This window comes from Pan troglodytes, chromosome 9 (genome assembly GCF_028858775.2).
Source record: "Pan troglodytes isolate AG18354 chromosome 9, NHGRI_mPanTro3-v2.0_pri, whole genome shotgun sequence".
In the NCBI taxonomy this organism is placed as follows: Eukaryota; Metazoa; Chordata; class Mammalia; order Primates; family Hominidae; genus Pan; species Pan troglodytes.
In genome coordinates this window covers 95,486,633-95,502,192 of record NC_072407.2, presented here as the reverse complement: position 1 = coordinate 95,502,192, position 15,560 = coordinate 95,486,633, and the positions used below count along the sequence as shown (strand labels likewise).

General features: G+C 36.0%; 2 protein-coding genes across 20 annotated transcripts in view; one reads left to right on the top strand and one right to left on the bottom strand.

The window, feature by feature from the left end:
- SLC36A4 (solute carrier family 36 member 4) overlaps window positions 1-15,560 on the top strand; it is a 275,950-nt gene that overhangs the window by 17,264 nt on the left and 243,126 nt on the right. The window contains exon 2 of one of the 3 annotated variants that reach the window (XM_063784408.1): window positions 9,350-9,450. The exons of the other annotated variants lie outside the window; for them this stretch is intronic. The gene's annotated coding sequence lies outside the window, so the exon portion shown is untranslated. The remainder of the gene's footprint in view (window positions 1-9,349; window positions 9,451-15,560) is intronic. 3 annotated transcript variants of the gene reach the window in all.
- Window positions 1-15,560, bottom strand: part of DEUP1 (deuterosome assembly protein 1) — a 102,415-nt gene that overhangs the window by 50,393 nt on the left and 36,462 nt on the right. For all 17 annotated transcript variants that reach the window (XR_010147110.1, XR_010147107.1, XR_010147108.1 and 14 more), the window contains 2 exon segments: window positions 12,029-12,142; window positions 10,929-11,171 (listed from right to left, as the gene is read on the bottom strand). Coding sequence is in view for 9 of the 17 variants with exons in the window: in XM_016919899.4 (XP_016775388.1) it covers window positions 10,929-11,171; window positions 12,029-12,142 (357 nt within the window). In the remaining 8 variants the exon portion in view is untranslated.

The window sequence follows — 15,560 nt, the reverse complement described above, 5'->3', positions numbered from 1 at the left end:
TAAATTGGCTGCAAAAGTACAAGAAAAATTTGAAGGCTTTCTTGATATTGATAAATCTAAAATTGTTTTTTGACCTTGAATTCAAGATTAATACTAAATTAACACAAGAATTAGTGAATTGATTTGAGATGTAGTTTTAAAATTAGTATGCTTCTGCATGAAAGTCAAATCAATTATTTGTGAATGTGGGTGCAAATATTGAGGAAAATGATTCTTTGGTACTTGACTCAGTTACTGGAACATTTTCAAGTTTGTTTGGAGCAACTTAAGTATGTAAATCAACTTTTTTAACTGTAAAATTGTATGGGATCTAAACACAGATCAGGTACTTCAGATGAATACTTAGCATGTAATATGAGATATGTTGGAAGCATAAAATACACACCAGATTTTGAAGACTTAGTATGAAAAAAAGTAAAAACCTCAATAACTTTTTATATGTTGATTACATTTTAGAATGATAATATTTTGGATATATAGTGGGTTGAATAAAATATATTGTTATGATATGTTAGTTTCACTCATTTTTTCTTGACTTCTTTTAATTCGGCTAGTAGGAAAATTTAAATTATATTTGTGGCTTACATTATATTACTACTGGACAATGTTGCTCTAGCACCTTAATGACACATTAACAAGCAAACAAAAAAAGGTTAGCTTTTCTGTCATAGATATTAGAAAAATGCAGAGCAATCTATTTTTGTCATTAACTTCCCAGGAAAAATATTGCACATTTAAAAAACATGTAGAGTGTAGCATAATGAATAAATATATGCAATGAAATTAATAAGCATACTGACACATTTCAAGGTTGTGGAAAGACAAATGAGATGTGATTCATGTGAAAATTGAGATGCATCTGGTATTAAAGTGTGCCATAAACAAAGAGAATTTTACATATAAGAAATGACAGTAATTCAGATGTAAATTGTTGTCTTTTTGCATTTATGTGTATGATGTGGAACACTGTCATGACAGTTTTGTGAAAAGGGAAGAGAAACTTCTTTCCAGATACATATATTGGTTATAGTATCAGTTACCTCTAATTATTCCCATTTGGTAAAATATAAATTTTGTAAAACATGTTTAAAGCCCATCTGTTTAGTTAGAGGTTTGCCTAATGGTTTGAGAGGAGCAGTGATTCTAAACCTTCAAATCAACTATCAAATATAAATAATTGATATATTTTCATTTAGATTTATCCTAAAGAATGAAACGTGAGTAAAATTTGGAAGTGAAACAGAGGAAAAGCTAAATTAATGCAATATATTCAGGATTTTTACCTAAATGGATGAAAAATACTTAGTGTTTTCCTGAGAGTAGAAATCTTTTAGACATCTTAAAGTTTTTGAACCAAATTACTTTTCAAAATCTTTTCATTAGTTCTACAACAGATTTTGTTTTTCATAAAACATGGTCCAGAATAATTTGATTTGATTTTTAATACATGTGATTCTTTTGTAAAATATAAAATGCAGATTCTTAGTTCAAATTTAATAATGGTCCTAGATCCAAGGATAACTAATTTTTTTTTAAATGAACAAATACTTGTAAAAAAATAATATTGGTAAACTTCCTCATAGAAATCAGTATAAATATCAGTCATATTAAAAGTTGTTATTAGCTGGCCGGGCGCGGTGGCTCACGCCTGTAATCCCAGCACTTTGGGAGGCCAAGGTGGGTGGATCACAAGGTCAGGAGATTGAGATCATCCTGCCTAACTTGGTGAAACCCCGTCTCTACTAAAAATACAAAAAAAAAAAAATAGCCGAACATGGTGGCAGGCACCTGTAGTCCCAGCTACTAGGGAGGCTGAGGCAGAAGAATGGCGTGAACCTGGGAGGTGGAGCTTGCAGTGAGCCGAGATTGCACCACTGCACTCCAGCCTGGGCGACAGAGCCAGACTCCGTCTCAAAAACAAAACAAAACAAAACAAAACAAAACAAAACAAAACCCAAAAAAACAGAGCAGGATGAAATTTCTCAATCAAGTTCTATCCACTAAAAATATAATGTGAGTCACAAATGCAAGCCACACAGGTAGTTGTTATTAGCTACGGAAAACATCACAAAATGAAGTTAGAGAATTACTAGTGAAGAATATGAGAAAAATGACTCACTTCAAAATTACAAAAGAGTTGATCAATTTTAGCACTATTGACATTTGGGACTGGGCAATTCTCTGTTGTAGGGTTGTCTTGTGCACTGTAGGGTGTTTAACAGCATCTCTGGCCTCTACCCACTAGATGCTGGTCACACTCCTTTCCTTGTTGTGGTGACCAAACATGTATCCAGGCATTGCCAAATATCATATGGAAGGAAAAATCACCACAGTATAGAGCCACTAATTTAAATGAAAGTCATAAAAATTAGGCAATGAGTACTGCTGTTTTGCAACCTTTAGTATAAGTAAAAAGACTTCACAATTATATTGACTTCTATGAGTAGCTGGATTTTAATTTTGTTAGTTATATTCAGGAACATTAATAAATTATTAAGTACATTAATATATAAATACCATAAGAAAAAATCAAAATAGGTAACATGGACTTTCCTTAGCCCAGGCAACCCACAGAGCCTTCTCAGGTGTGCATGTAAGCCCCTAGAAGTCTGTAGAAATCTTTGCGGAGTAGGAAGAAGTGTGGTAAGTTACATCCTGTTGAACTTGGGTCAGAAGAGTAAGTTAATTAAATAATATCAGTAAATGACAGGGCAACCTTGGCCAGCAGCTGGTTTGATTCTTCTTACTTCCTGCTACACATTGACTCCCAAGTTGCATGCACTCTCCCTCTCCTTGCCACCAGGAGTGTGTCATTGTGATAAGTGTGAGAAGCATAGGCTTAAGGCATTTATTTGGAGGGAGAATAGAGATGGTGATCCTAGCTAGGAATGTTATAATAATGTTCCTCAATGTACAGTCTTTCCCTGTTTGCAGCATTTTTTCTTTTAACAAGATTCTCCATTCTACTTCCTGGAAAAATATAAACAATAAAGTTCTGAGGAGGAGAAAGGTGGAGTTCATCAAGGAAAGCATTATAGAGAAAGTCAGTCATACTGCCAAGAAAGAGGTACAGAGGATCTTTTTTTCCCCAAAGAATACAGGTGTAAAAGTAGCCACTTCTATCCCACAAGTGAGCCAAAAACAAAAGCTGACTCTCAGCCTGAAAAAGGGCTGCTCTTGGATCCTGTAAATGGCCCCAGTAGAATTATTTTTGGGGATATTAAAAGGAACTGATGTTAGTGAAGAAGGTGAACTTCACTGAAGGGTAGAACCAGACTTGATAACTGGGCCTACTAGTGAAATATGTTTCAGGCAAACTAAATAGAACAGAGCAAAATGAGCCTGAGCAGAACATTGATTTGTATGGATCAAATCCAAAAAGACTTAAAGAAGAGACAAAGCAGGGAAAAATGGCAGATGGGAGGCAGGACTAACTTGCAGCTCCTACTTGGACAGACATAGCAGTGTCTGGAGAGACACATCATGAACTTTTGCTCCAAGAACTACTGTAGGAACATGCCAGGAGGGCCAAGAGAATCCATCCCTAGGGAAAGTGGGAGAGCACCACATCAAGGGAGCACCCCATGGGACAAAAGAGTCTGAACAACAGCCCTTGAGCCCCAGATCTTCCATCTGACATAGTCTACCCAAATAAGAAGGAACCAGAAAAACAATTCTGGTAATATGACAAAACAAGGTTCTTCAGCAACCCTGAAAGATCACACTAGCTCACCAGCAATGGATCAAAAACAAGGAGAAATCTCTGAATTGCCAGAAAAATAATTCAGAAGGTCAATTATTAACCTACTAAAGGAGGCACCAGAGAAAGGTGAATACCAACTTTAAGAAATCAAAAAAGAGAAATAGATAGCATAAATTAAAAAAATCACAACTTCTGGAAATGAAGGACACACTTAGAGATATTCAAAAATACACTGGAAAGTCTCAGTAATAGAATTGGACAAGCAGAAGAAAGAACTTCAGAGCTTGAAAACAAGGCTTTCAAATTAACCCAATCTGACAAAGACAAAAAAGAATTTAAAAAAATGAACAAAGCCTCCAAGAAGTTTGGGATCATGTTAAGCAACCAAACCTAAGAATAATTGGTGTTCCTGAGGAAGAAGAGAAATCTAAATGTTTGGAAAACATATTTGAGGGAATAATTGAGGAAAACTTCCCTGGCCTTGCTAGAGATCTAGACATCTAAATACAAGAAGCTCAAAGAACACCTGGGAAATTCATCACAAAAAGATCATTGCCTAGGCACATAGTCGTCAGGTGATCTAAAGTCAAGATAAAGGAAAGAATCTTAAGAGCTGTGAGGCAAAAGCATCAGGTAACCTATTAAAAAAAAACCTATCAGATTAACAGCAGATTTCTCAGCAGAAATCCTACAAGCTAAAAGGGATTGGGATCCTATCTTTAGCCTCCTTAAACGAAACAATTATCAGCTAAGAATTTTGTATCCAGTGAAACTAAGCTTCATAAATGAAGGAAAGATACAGTCTTTTCCAGACAAACAAATGCTGAGAGAACTCACCACTACCAAGCCAACATTAAAAGGCACTCTAAATCTTGAAAGAAATCCTCAACATACACCAATATAGAACCTCCTTGAAGCATACATCTCACAGGACCTATAAAACCATAATGCAATGAAAAAAATAAGTATTCAGGCAACAACGAGCATGATGAATATAATAGTACCTCACTTCCAAATACTAATGTTGAATGTAAATGGCCTAAATGCTCCACTTAAAAGATACAGAGTGGCAGAATGGATAAGAATTCACCAACCAAGTACCTGCTGTCTTCAAGAGACTCACCTGACACATAAGGACTCACACAAACTTAAGGTAAAGGGGCAGACAAAGATATTCCATGCAAATGGACACCAAAAGCAAGCAGGAGCAGCTACTCTTACATCAGATAAAACAGATTTTAAAGCAACAACAGTTAAAAAAAGGCAAAAAGGGACATTATATAATGATAAAAGGACTAGTCCAACAGGAAAATATCACAATCCTAAACATATATGCACCTAACACTGGAGCTCCCAAATTTATAAAACAATTACCACTAGACCTAAGAAATGAGATAGACAGCAACACAGTAATAGTGGGGGACTTCAATACTCCAGTGACAGCACTAGACAGGTCATCAAGACAGAAAGTCAACCAAGAAACAATGGACTTAAATGATACCCTAGAACAAATGGAGCTAACAGATATTTACAGTCTATGCAACAACTGCAAATATATATTCTATTCATCAGCACATGGAACATTCTACAAGAAAGAACACAAGATAGGCTACAAAACAAGTCTCAACATATTTAAGAAAACTGAAATTATAGCAAGTACTCTCTCAGACCACAGTGGGATAAAATTGGAAATCAACTCCAAAAGGAACTCTCAAAACCATGCAAATACATGGAAATTAAATAACCTGCTCCCAAATGATCATTGGGTCAACAATGGAATCAAGATGGAAATTAAACAATTCTTTGAACTGAACGATAATAGTAACACAGCCTATCAAAACCTCTGGGATACAGCAAAAGCAGTACTAAGAGGAAAGTTCATAGCATTGAATGTCTACATCAAAAAGTCTGAAAGAACTCAAATAGCAAACCTAAGATCACACTTCAAGACACCAGAGAAACAAGAACAAACCAAACTCAAACCCAATAAAAGAAAATAAATAACAAAGATCAGAGCAGAACTAAATGAAATTGAAACAAAAAAAATTCAACAGATAATGAAACAAAAAGATGGCTCTTTGAAAAGGTGAATGAAATCAATAGACCATTGCAAGATTAACCAAGAAAAGAAGAGAGAAGATCCAAATAAGCTCAATTAGAAATGAAACAGGAGATATTCAAACCGATACTACTGAAATACAAAAGATCATTCAAGGCTACTATGAACACCTTTACAAGCACAAAGTAGAAAACCTAGAAAAGATGACAAATTCCCGGAAATATACAACCCTCCTAGAGTAAACCCTCCTAGAGTAAACCCTCCTAGATTAAACTCCTAGAAGAAACAGAAACTCTGAAAAGAACGAGAGCAAGCAGGGAGATTGAAATGGTAATATAGGCCGGGTGCGGTGGCTCATGCCTGTAATGCCAGCACTTTGGCAGGCCAAGGCGGGCAGATCATTTGAGCTCAGGAGTTCGAGACCAGCCTGGCCAACAACACAAAAATACACTAAAAAATACAAAAATTACCTGGGTGTGGTGGTAGGCACCTGTAATCCCAGCTCTCAGGAGGCTGAGGTAGAAGAATTGCTTGAACCAGGGAGGCAGAGGTTGCAGTGAGCCGAAACTGCACCACTGCACTCCAGCCTGGGGAACAGAGTGAGACACTGTTTAAAAAAAAAAAAAAAAAACAGTAATATGAAAATTGCCAACAAAAAAGTCCAGGACCAGACAGATTCACAGCTAAATTCTATCAAACATTCAAAGAAGAATTGGTACCAATTTTACTGACACTATTCTAAAAGATAAAGAGGGAATCCTACCTTCAATCATTCTATGAAGCCAGTATCACCCTAATATCAAAACCAGGAAAGGATATAAGAGAAAAAGAAAACTACAGACCAATATCCCTGATGAACATAGATGCAAAAACCCTGGACAAAATACTAGCTAACTGAATCCAACAGCATATCACAAAGATAATCCACCATGATCAAGTGGGTTTCAAATGAGGGATGCAGGGATGGTTTAACATATGCAAGTCAATAAATGCAATGCACCTCATAAACAGAATTAAAAACAAAAATCACACGATCATCTCAATAGACACAGAAAAATTATGTGACAAAATCCAGCATCCTTTTATGATTAAAACCCTCAGCAAAATTGGCATGGAAAGGACATACCTTAAGGTAATAAAAGCCATCTACGACAAACCCACAGCCAACATTATATTGAATGGGGAAAGCATTCTCCCTGAGAACTGGAAGAAGACAAGGATGCCCACTCTCAGCACTTCTATTCAACATAGTACTGAAAGTCCTAGCCAGAGCAATCAGACAAGAGAAAGAAATAAAGGGCATCCAAATCAGTAAAAAAGAAGTCAAACTATCTCTGTTGACTGATGACATGATCATATACCTAGAAAACTCTAAAGATTCATCCAAAAAGCTCCTAGAACTGATAAATGAATTCAGTAAAGTTTCAGGATACAAAATCAATGTACACAAATCAGTAGCACTGCTATACACCAACAGTGACCAAGCTGAAAATCAAATAAAGACTCAACCTCTTTTACAATAGTGCAAAAAAAAAAAAAAAAGAAAAGAAAAAGAAATACTTAGGAATATACCTACCCAAGGATGTGAAAGACCTCTACAAGGAAAACTACAAAACGCAGCTGAAAAAAATCACAGATGACACAAACAAATGGAAACACATCCCATGCTCATGGATGGGTAGAATCAATATTGTGAAAATGACCATACTCCCAAAATCAATCTTCAAATTCAATGAAATTCCCATCAAAATACCACCATAATTCTTCACTGAATTAGAAAAAAAATCATAGAATTCATATGGAACCAAAAAAAGAGCCTGCATAGCTAAAGCATGACTAAGCAAAAAGAACAAATCTGGAGGCATCAAATTACCAAATACCCTATACTATAATGCTATAGTCACCAAAACAGCATGGTACTGGTATAAAAATAGGCACAGAAACCAATGGAACACAATAGAGAACCCAGAAATAAACCCAAATACTTACAGCCAACTGATCTTTGACAAAGCAAACAAAAACATAAAGTCTGGAAAGAACACCCTGTTCAACAAATGGTGTTGGAATAATTGGCAAGAATAATTGGAGAAGAATGAAGCTGGATCCTTATCTCTCACCTTATACAAAAATCAACTAAAGATGGATCAAAGACTTAAATCTAAGACCTGAAACCATAAAGATTCTAGAAGATAACGTTGGAAAAACCCTTCTAGACATTGGCATAGGCAAAGACTTCATGACCAAGAACCCAAAAGCAAATGCAACAAAAACAAGGATACATAGATGGGACCTAATTAAACTAAAGAGCTTCTACACAGCAAAATAAATAATCAGTAAACACATAACCCACAGAGTGGGAGAAAATCTTCACAAACTATGCATCTGACAAAGGACTAATATCCAGGATTGATAAGGAGATCAAACAAATCAGGAAGAAAAAAACAAACAATCCCATCAAAAAGTGGGCTAAGGACATGAATGACAATTCTCAAAAGAAGATATACAAATGGCCAACAAACACATGAAAAAATGCTCAACGTCACTAATGATCAGGGAAATGCAAATCAAAACCACAATGCAATACCACCTTACTCCTGCAAGACTGGCCATAATCAAAAAAATAATAGATGTTGGTATGGTTGTGGTGAAAAGGTAACACTTTTACCCTGCTGGTGGGAATGTAAACTAGTATAACCACTATGGAAAACAATGTGGAGATTCCTTAAAGAACTCAAGATAGATCTACCATTTGATCCAGCAATCTAACTACTAGGTATTTACCCAGAGGAAAAGAAGTCATTATATGAAAAAGATACTTGCACATGCATGTTTATAGCAGCACAATTTGCAATTGCAAAAATATAGAACCAGCCCAAATGCCTATCAATCAATGAGTGGATAAAGAAAATGTGGCATATATATACGTATATATATATATACGTGTATATATATATGCGTGTATATATATATATACACGCATATATATATACACGTATATATATATATGAATACTACACAGCCATAGAAAGAAACAAAATAATGGCATTCGCAGCAACCTGGATGGAATTAAAGACCATTATTCTAAGTGAAGTAACTCAGGAATGGAAAACGAAACATCATTTTGTTATTGCTCCTACTTACGTTCTCACTCATAAGTAGGAGCTAAGCTATTAGACTTCAAAGGCATAAGAATGATGTTGGGGGACTCAGGGGAAAGGGTGGGGGGTGGTGAAGGATAAAATACTACAAATTGGGTACAGTGTAAACTGTTCAGGTGATGGGTGCATCAAAATCTCAGAAATCACCAGTAAAGAACTTATTTATGTAACCAACCACCACCACCTGTTCCCCTGCCAAAAGAAGAAGGGACAAAGCAGAGAATGCTTTGGTTGGCGCTGGATGACCCAAAGCCTAGAGGAGAATACTTGGGAAGTACCAAGAACAACAATTTTCTTATTTACTGAATGTGATTCTTTTTTTTTTCTTTCTTTCTTTCTTTCTTTTTTTTTTTTTTTATTATACTTTAAGTTTTAGGGTACATGTGCACATTGTGCAGGTTAGTTACATATGCATATTCTCACTCATAGGTGGGAATTGAAAAATGAGATCACATGGACACAGGAAGGGGAATATCATACTGAATGTGATTCTGATGCAGATTCCAGCAGTACAAAGACAGCTGCAAAATGTAAGTATAGGTTGCCTTTAAATAGAAAGCATGACCAGTTGTCATATACTTAGCGAAGCAAAAGGCAGCAGCCTCTGAGAAGGAAAGACCCCATCACTGCATGACCCACAGTCATGCAAACACAGCTCAGACAGTCGGAGGTGGGCTGATGCTAAGCACTTAGAAGCCCCTAGGCACCCTCTAGAGCAGATGAATGAGTGCTAACCTCATTTATATTAGAATGAAGCCAGAGAAAACACCATCAATACCTTTGCTATTTCCAGACTATTTCTGGCTTCCTCTGCATTTAGTGTTTGTAGTTTAGCTTTCTTTATTGGTTTACATCTGTATTCTAACTTGTATTAGAATAAGACCTCCCTCCTTAAAGCTGGAGTTTGAAGTGGGGAATATGTATGTCTTACAATTGCCTCTGAATGGGAGAGACTGGGAGCCTTGTATTCTGTCCCTTACCAAGCATGGGGAAAGAGGAACATAGAACAGTAGATGCTGGCAGAGAAAGAAGTTAAAGGACTAACTCCCTATATAATCCCAAATATGATGTGGCACGGTGGGGGAATGAGGAGTTGGCTGAGGACTAAGAAATGACCCTGGGAGTTTAAGTGGCGAAAGATCTTGGGGTGGTATATCTCAAGGAAATGAAATGGAAGTTCTCAGGCAGTGACCTTACCTCAATCATGTATGCTAGGTAGACGAGGGAATAGAGTGGGGAAAAGATATCGGCCAACTGTCATGGAGGAAGTGATAGAAACAGGCTGAATATTTGGAGGTGGGAGAAAAAACCTAAAATGGGAGATAAAAGAACGTCTCAAGTACTAATGAATAAGAAATACATATTTTGTAAAGAAATTGGTAATGACCAATTTTGATGAATGCTGTATAACCTTCCTAAAGGTTGCAAGAAATAGACAAAAAAGAAAAAAACATTATTCAGTTAAGAAAAAAATTAATGCTTGTTAAACCATCAATCATATTTGTCAATGTGAAAGTTACCTAAAAATAAATTCTAGGTTACTGTTTGATAAATGATTATGATAAGATTACCAGTGATAAATCACTGGAGTCATCTCCATAGCTCTCACTGAGGTTACTAAATTGTTGAACCCTTCACGATTTCCTGTATCTTTAACCCAGGATTCTTCTGAGTCAAAGAAACACAGGGTAAGAGAAAATAGTGGGGGAAGAGGGTAGTACATGGCTAAAGGCATAGAGGTCCGTAAGTGACCACTATTATATTGCACTGGTAATACATTATTATTATGCCACCGCAGAACCAAAGTGCACTCTAAGTGTGGTAACATACTTATGGGATTATTGAATCTACGCATCAAGTGCGAATTACTAAGAGGAAATATGAATGGAATCTTCACATATATTAATAATAGAAAACTACCATTCTAATCATTCTAATCTCTATATGTGTTGAGTTACCATTTATACAAGTCATGGACAATATTAGTTGAAAAAAAATTAATCTTCACCTGGCACTGTCTTTGGTACATTTTCAGTTCTTGCAAGAGCTTCTGATTTTCATCTTGTAATTTATTTCTGCTTAGTGCTATCTCATTTACAGCTGATTTCAGTTTTTCAATAATGAACTCATCTCTTTCATTGATTTCACAATTGGGATCTGGGTCACATATCAAACGAGGAATTTCAGAGCTGCTGTCTTCTAAGCACTGTTTTTTACCATTTAGTTGAGTTTGGTAACTTTGTGCCTGTTTCTGAAAAATATAAAAACTGTGTAACTCAAATGAAGAATGTCATATTTAAGCTTACATGAAGTTCAAGAATGATAGAAAAGAATTAGTAGGAATATCTTTAAATATGTTACTACATAATGAAAGTTGGGTCTTTGTAATTCAGTCTTATATTTGTTTTAAAATTTCAATTTCAGATGGCATAAAGAGAAAATATATTTGTATAACCTCAGAGCAAAGATGTAGAGTAGAGAAGGAGGTTAGTGGTAGTAAAGCCATACTAAGCAAGAAAAAAAATCTAGAAGGTGTAAAAAATTCAATTATACAATGGTTGAAAAAAGTCTATAACCAAAAATAAATAAAAACAAACAATTTGATTGTAGGGGAAAAGTTGTCAGTGCATGTAACAGAGTTAATAATTCCTAGTGTACAAACACTTCTACACATCAATAAGAAAAGGGCAAACAATGCAAAAGAAAAATGGGCAAAGTTTATGAATAGGCAATTCACAGAAAGACCTGAGATAGGCTAAAAAGTATATGAGGAGATGTTCAGTCTTACAAGTAGCCAGGGAAATACAAAGTAAAGCAAGCAATCGTAAATTCTTTGAGTGCCTTGCCTGTAGGCATACAAAAACATATGCTATTTAATGACACAATAACAATGGAATTTTAAATAGCTCCATCCTTTGAGACATGTAGACTAAATTAACAGATATTAACAGATATTCTATGCACTTGTGACTGTACCCACCTTTGGACCTACTCTCGTTATTTTTTCTTAGTTGGCATGTCTGTTTGTAAATAGATTACTGCTGAATGGTAAAGATACCAATATTTAACTTCTGCTTTTGATTTAGAGAATAGTATTAGATAACTTACCTGAAACTGATTACACTTCTCAGATAATAATTTTTGTTGAGCATCTAAAGAAATCAGATGAGTCTGATATAATATCTCTTGCTTGTCCCATTCTCTTGACTTTGCTCTAAATTCCTTTTAAAAAATGGGGAGACAAACATATTTAAAAATGTTATTCATTTTAAAGTACAGCAAATAAGGCTTCTTTCATTTGTACATCTTCATTCTGAGAAAAAAAAAGTAAATCCATTCTTTACCTATTAGGGAAAACAAACAAAAGAAAAGGTGTCAAATCATTCATGTTGGATTTTTTACCATCTCTAATTTTTGCTAGGAAAATACAGAATTTGCCACTTATTGTTAAAAATGTAAAAAGTCTGTCTTATAACAAATACTTATTACTAATAAGGGAATTTCAAACAACTTTTTTTTTTTTTTGCATTTGCCACTACTTTCTTTCTATTTCTTGACACGAAATATTTTTTCTTTCATTCACTCAGTTGCCAAATTTCTCCTTTTGTTTTTTTAGAGGGTGGGGCTTGGACTTATTTAGTGACTATTAAGGACTGAATGTTTGTGTCCCCCAGAACAAATACATATGTCAAGCCTAAACCCCAAAGTGACAGCATTATGAAATGGGGCCTTTGGGAGGTAATTAAGTCATGAGAGTGAAGCTCTCATGAATGGGATGAGTGCTCTTATAAGAAGAGCTATGAGAGATTTTGTTTCCTCTCTCTTTCTTTCTCCCTGCCATCTGAGGATACAAAGAGCAGACAGCTATCTGTGAACCAGGAGAAGGGCCCTCACCAGAATCTGACTATGCTGGGGGATATGGTTTGGCTCTGTGTCCCCATCCAAATCTCACATTGAATTGTGATCCCGAGTGTGTGTGTGTGTTGGGGGGTGGCTGGTGGGCACGGGGGTGGTTTCTTTTTTTTCTTTTTTATTTTTTTTGAGATGGAGTCTCGCTCTGTTGCTCAGGCTGGAGTGCAGTGGCACGATCTTGGCTCACTGCAACCTCCACCTCCCAGGTTCAAGTGATCCTCCTGTCTCAGCCTCCTGAGTAGCTGGGATTACAGTCACGTGCCACTACACCCGGATAATTTTTTGTATTTTTAGTAGAGACAGCATTTCACCATGTTGGTCAGGCTGGTCTCAAACTCCTGACCTCGTGATCTGCCTGCCTCAGCCTCCCAAAGTGCTGGGATTACAGGCGTGAGCCACTGCGCCCAGCCTGGTGGTTTCTAGCAGTTTAGCACCATCTCCCTAGTGCTGTCTCTTGATAGAGTTCTCATGAGATCTGGTTGTTTGAAAGTGTGTAGCACTTCCCCCTTTTCTCTCTCTTTCTCTCCTGTTGGCCACGTGAAGACATGCCTTGCTTCCCCTTTGCCTTCTGCCATGATTCTAAGTTTCCCAAGGCCTCCCCAACCATGCCTCCTGTACAACCTGTGGAACTGTGAGTCAATTAAACCGCTTTTCTTCATAAATTACCCAGTCTCAGGTAGTTCATTATAGCAGTGTGAGAATGGATTAATACACGGGCACTCTGATTTTGGACTACCAGCCTCCAGAACTGTGAAAAATAAATGTCTGTTGTTTAAGCCACCCAGTCTATGGTATTTAGTTATAGCAGCCTGAACTAACTAAGACAGTGACTTTGCCCCTTGTGGCCATGGCCAGGCCTCATTTAGGCAGTACCAATTGGTATAACTGGGAAAGAAATGGTAGAAGTAGGTTGATAAAGCAGGATCAGTTCTTCAGGTTTTTGGTCAAGTAGTGCAGTTATACAGCGTGATTATCTGTTCATATCTTAATAACATGAGCAAAGGATATAGCTCTGGGGATGCCAAAGAAGACATCGCTGCTTCTCCATTTTGCCTAGGGCTGACCATTTATATCCTATCTTTCTGTCCAGGCTTTAAACAACTTGAGGGTAAGGGCTCTTTATTACTTTTGTACCATTCACAGTGCCTGACAAAGTGCCAGGTGCCACTTATATTACATGAATGTACGAACAAAAACATGGTACAGTATTGGCATTTCCTAGAATTTAAACATTCTCAAAAAATGTTGTAAAGAAAACAACATGGTTGGAAACAAACTTTATAGCTACTAAGTCCATGGCTGTATATTATTGCATATAGAAACATGGCATGAATGTAGTGATGTTTTCAACCCTCAATTCAGTAATATTTATTTAGCAGTTAATGTCTACCAGGTTCTGTGGAAAGAAGAAAATCTGGAACTATTTCATAATTAAAAAAAATTTTTGAAAGAAAAAATCAAGGAATATATAATAAAGTAGGGAACTATACACACAAACAAATAATTTTACAATATGTCAGTATGTTAAGTACAATAATGCTGACACATAAAAGCCATGCAGAGGATTTTATGATTATCTTAGCTATTTCCCACAATATATCAAATTGGAACAGTTCATTATAGTCAGAGTGGTTACTATTGTTTTGAAGATGGTTGAAATGACTGGATTGGCAATGCTGGAAAACAAATGCTAATTTAGAGAATGAAAGCTTTATTTTGTTAAAATGAGAAGAACATGGCATTTCATATTTTCTACACAGAAATAATTTTAAAGAACATTTAAGGAAATTTTAGTTTTTAAAATCCATAAGTGCCTAAACAATCAGTGAAGGAAGGCTATAAATTAGGAAGTTTTTACTTTAATGAAAGGTGGGTGACCTGATATTAAGTGATGGTATTAAGGTCGAAGAAGAAATATGGAAAGACCCTCCACATATAACAGTAGCTCATGATAAACAGACTATATTTACTATGATAAATGGAGATAGTCCATTTAAAGTTATTGACTTCGATTTTGACATTCGACATACAAAAATTAGGTACATAAAAACAGGGTCTTTAGCAATAATGGCAAATTTATAAAATGAGGTTCTAGTAGAAAATAGCTAACATTTCAAATTAATGCAATCTAGATTTAAAAAATTTCTGTTTACTTTTAATTTAAAAAGGAATCTTTGGAGTTAGAAGTCAAATTTTGGGCAAGATTGACTTAAGCTGTTCACAGGTTTTAGATAATAGAAATATTTAGCATTTCTTACTCATTAACCTCAAATAATCTTGAAAATAAATATTCCCCAGGATGTTTTAGAGGCAGAAGCATTAACCTCAACTTCTTATAAATACTACAACAGGTAGAAGCGTGGCCAAGAATAGCTAGAAATGTGTGTCACAAACATATCAGCAGGTGCTTATGACAATCCTGGCTTCCTTATTCTTGTCAGATGTACTGGTTTCACAACTAGCGAGTCAGCGCAATATATCCAATAGTATGGAACCATGCAGGGACCTAGAGAGCTTCATAAGGGTTTTTATAGAGACTGGAGTTGTCACGATAGGCTTCAGAGGGTCTGTAGATTTGCCTGGACCTCCAACAGTAAGTTCTTCATGGCTGGAAAAGTTTTTCTGGATCTTTAAGGTTGAGAGTGGATCAGGGTCATTAAAATTAGTTTCTCTTGATAGCTGTATTATTAGATGTTTTAAAAAGCCCTCTAATAAATATTGGAGATGG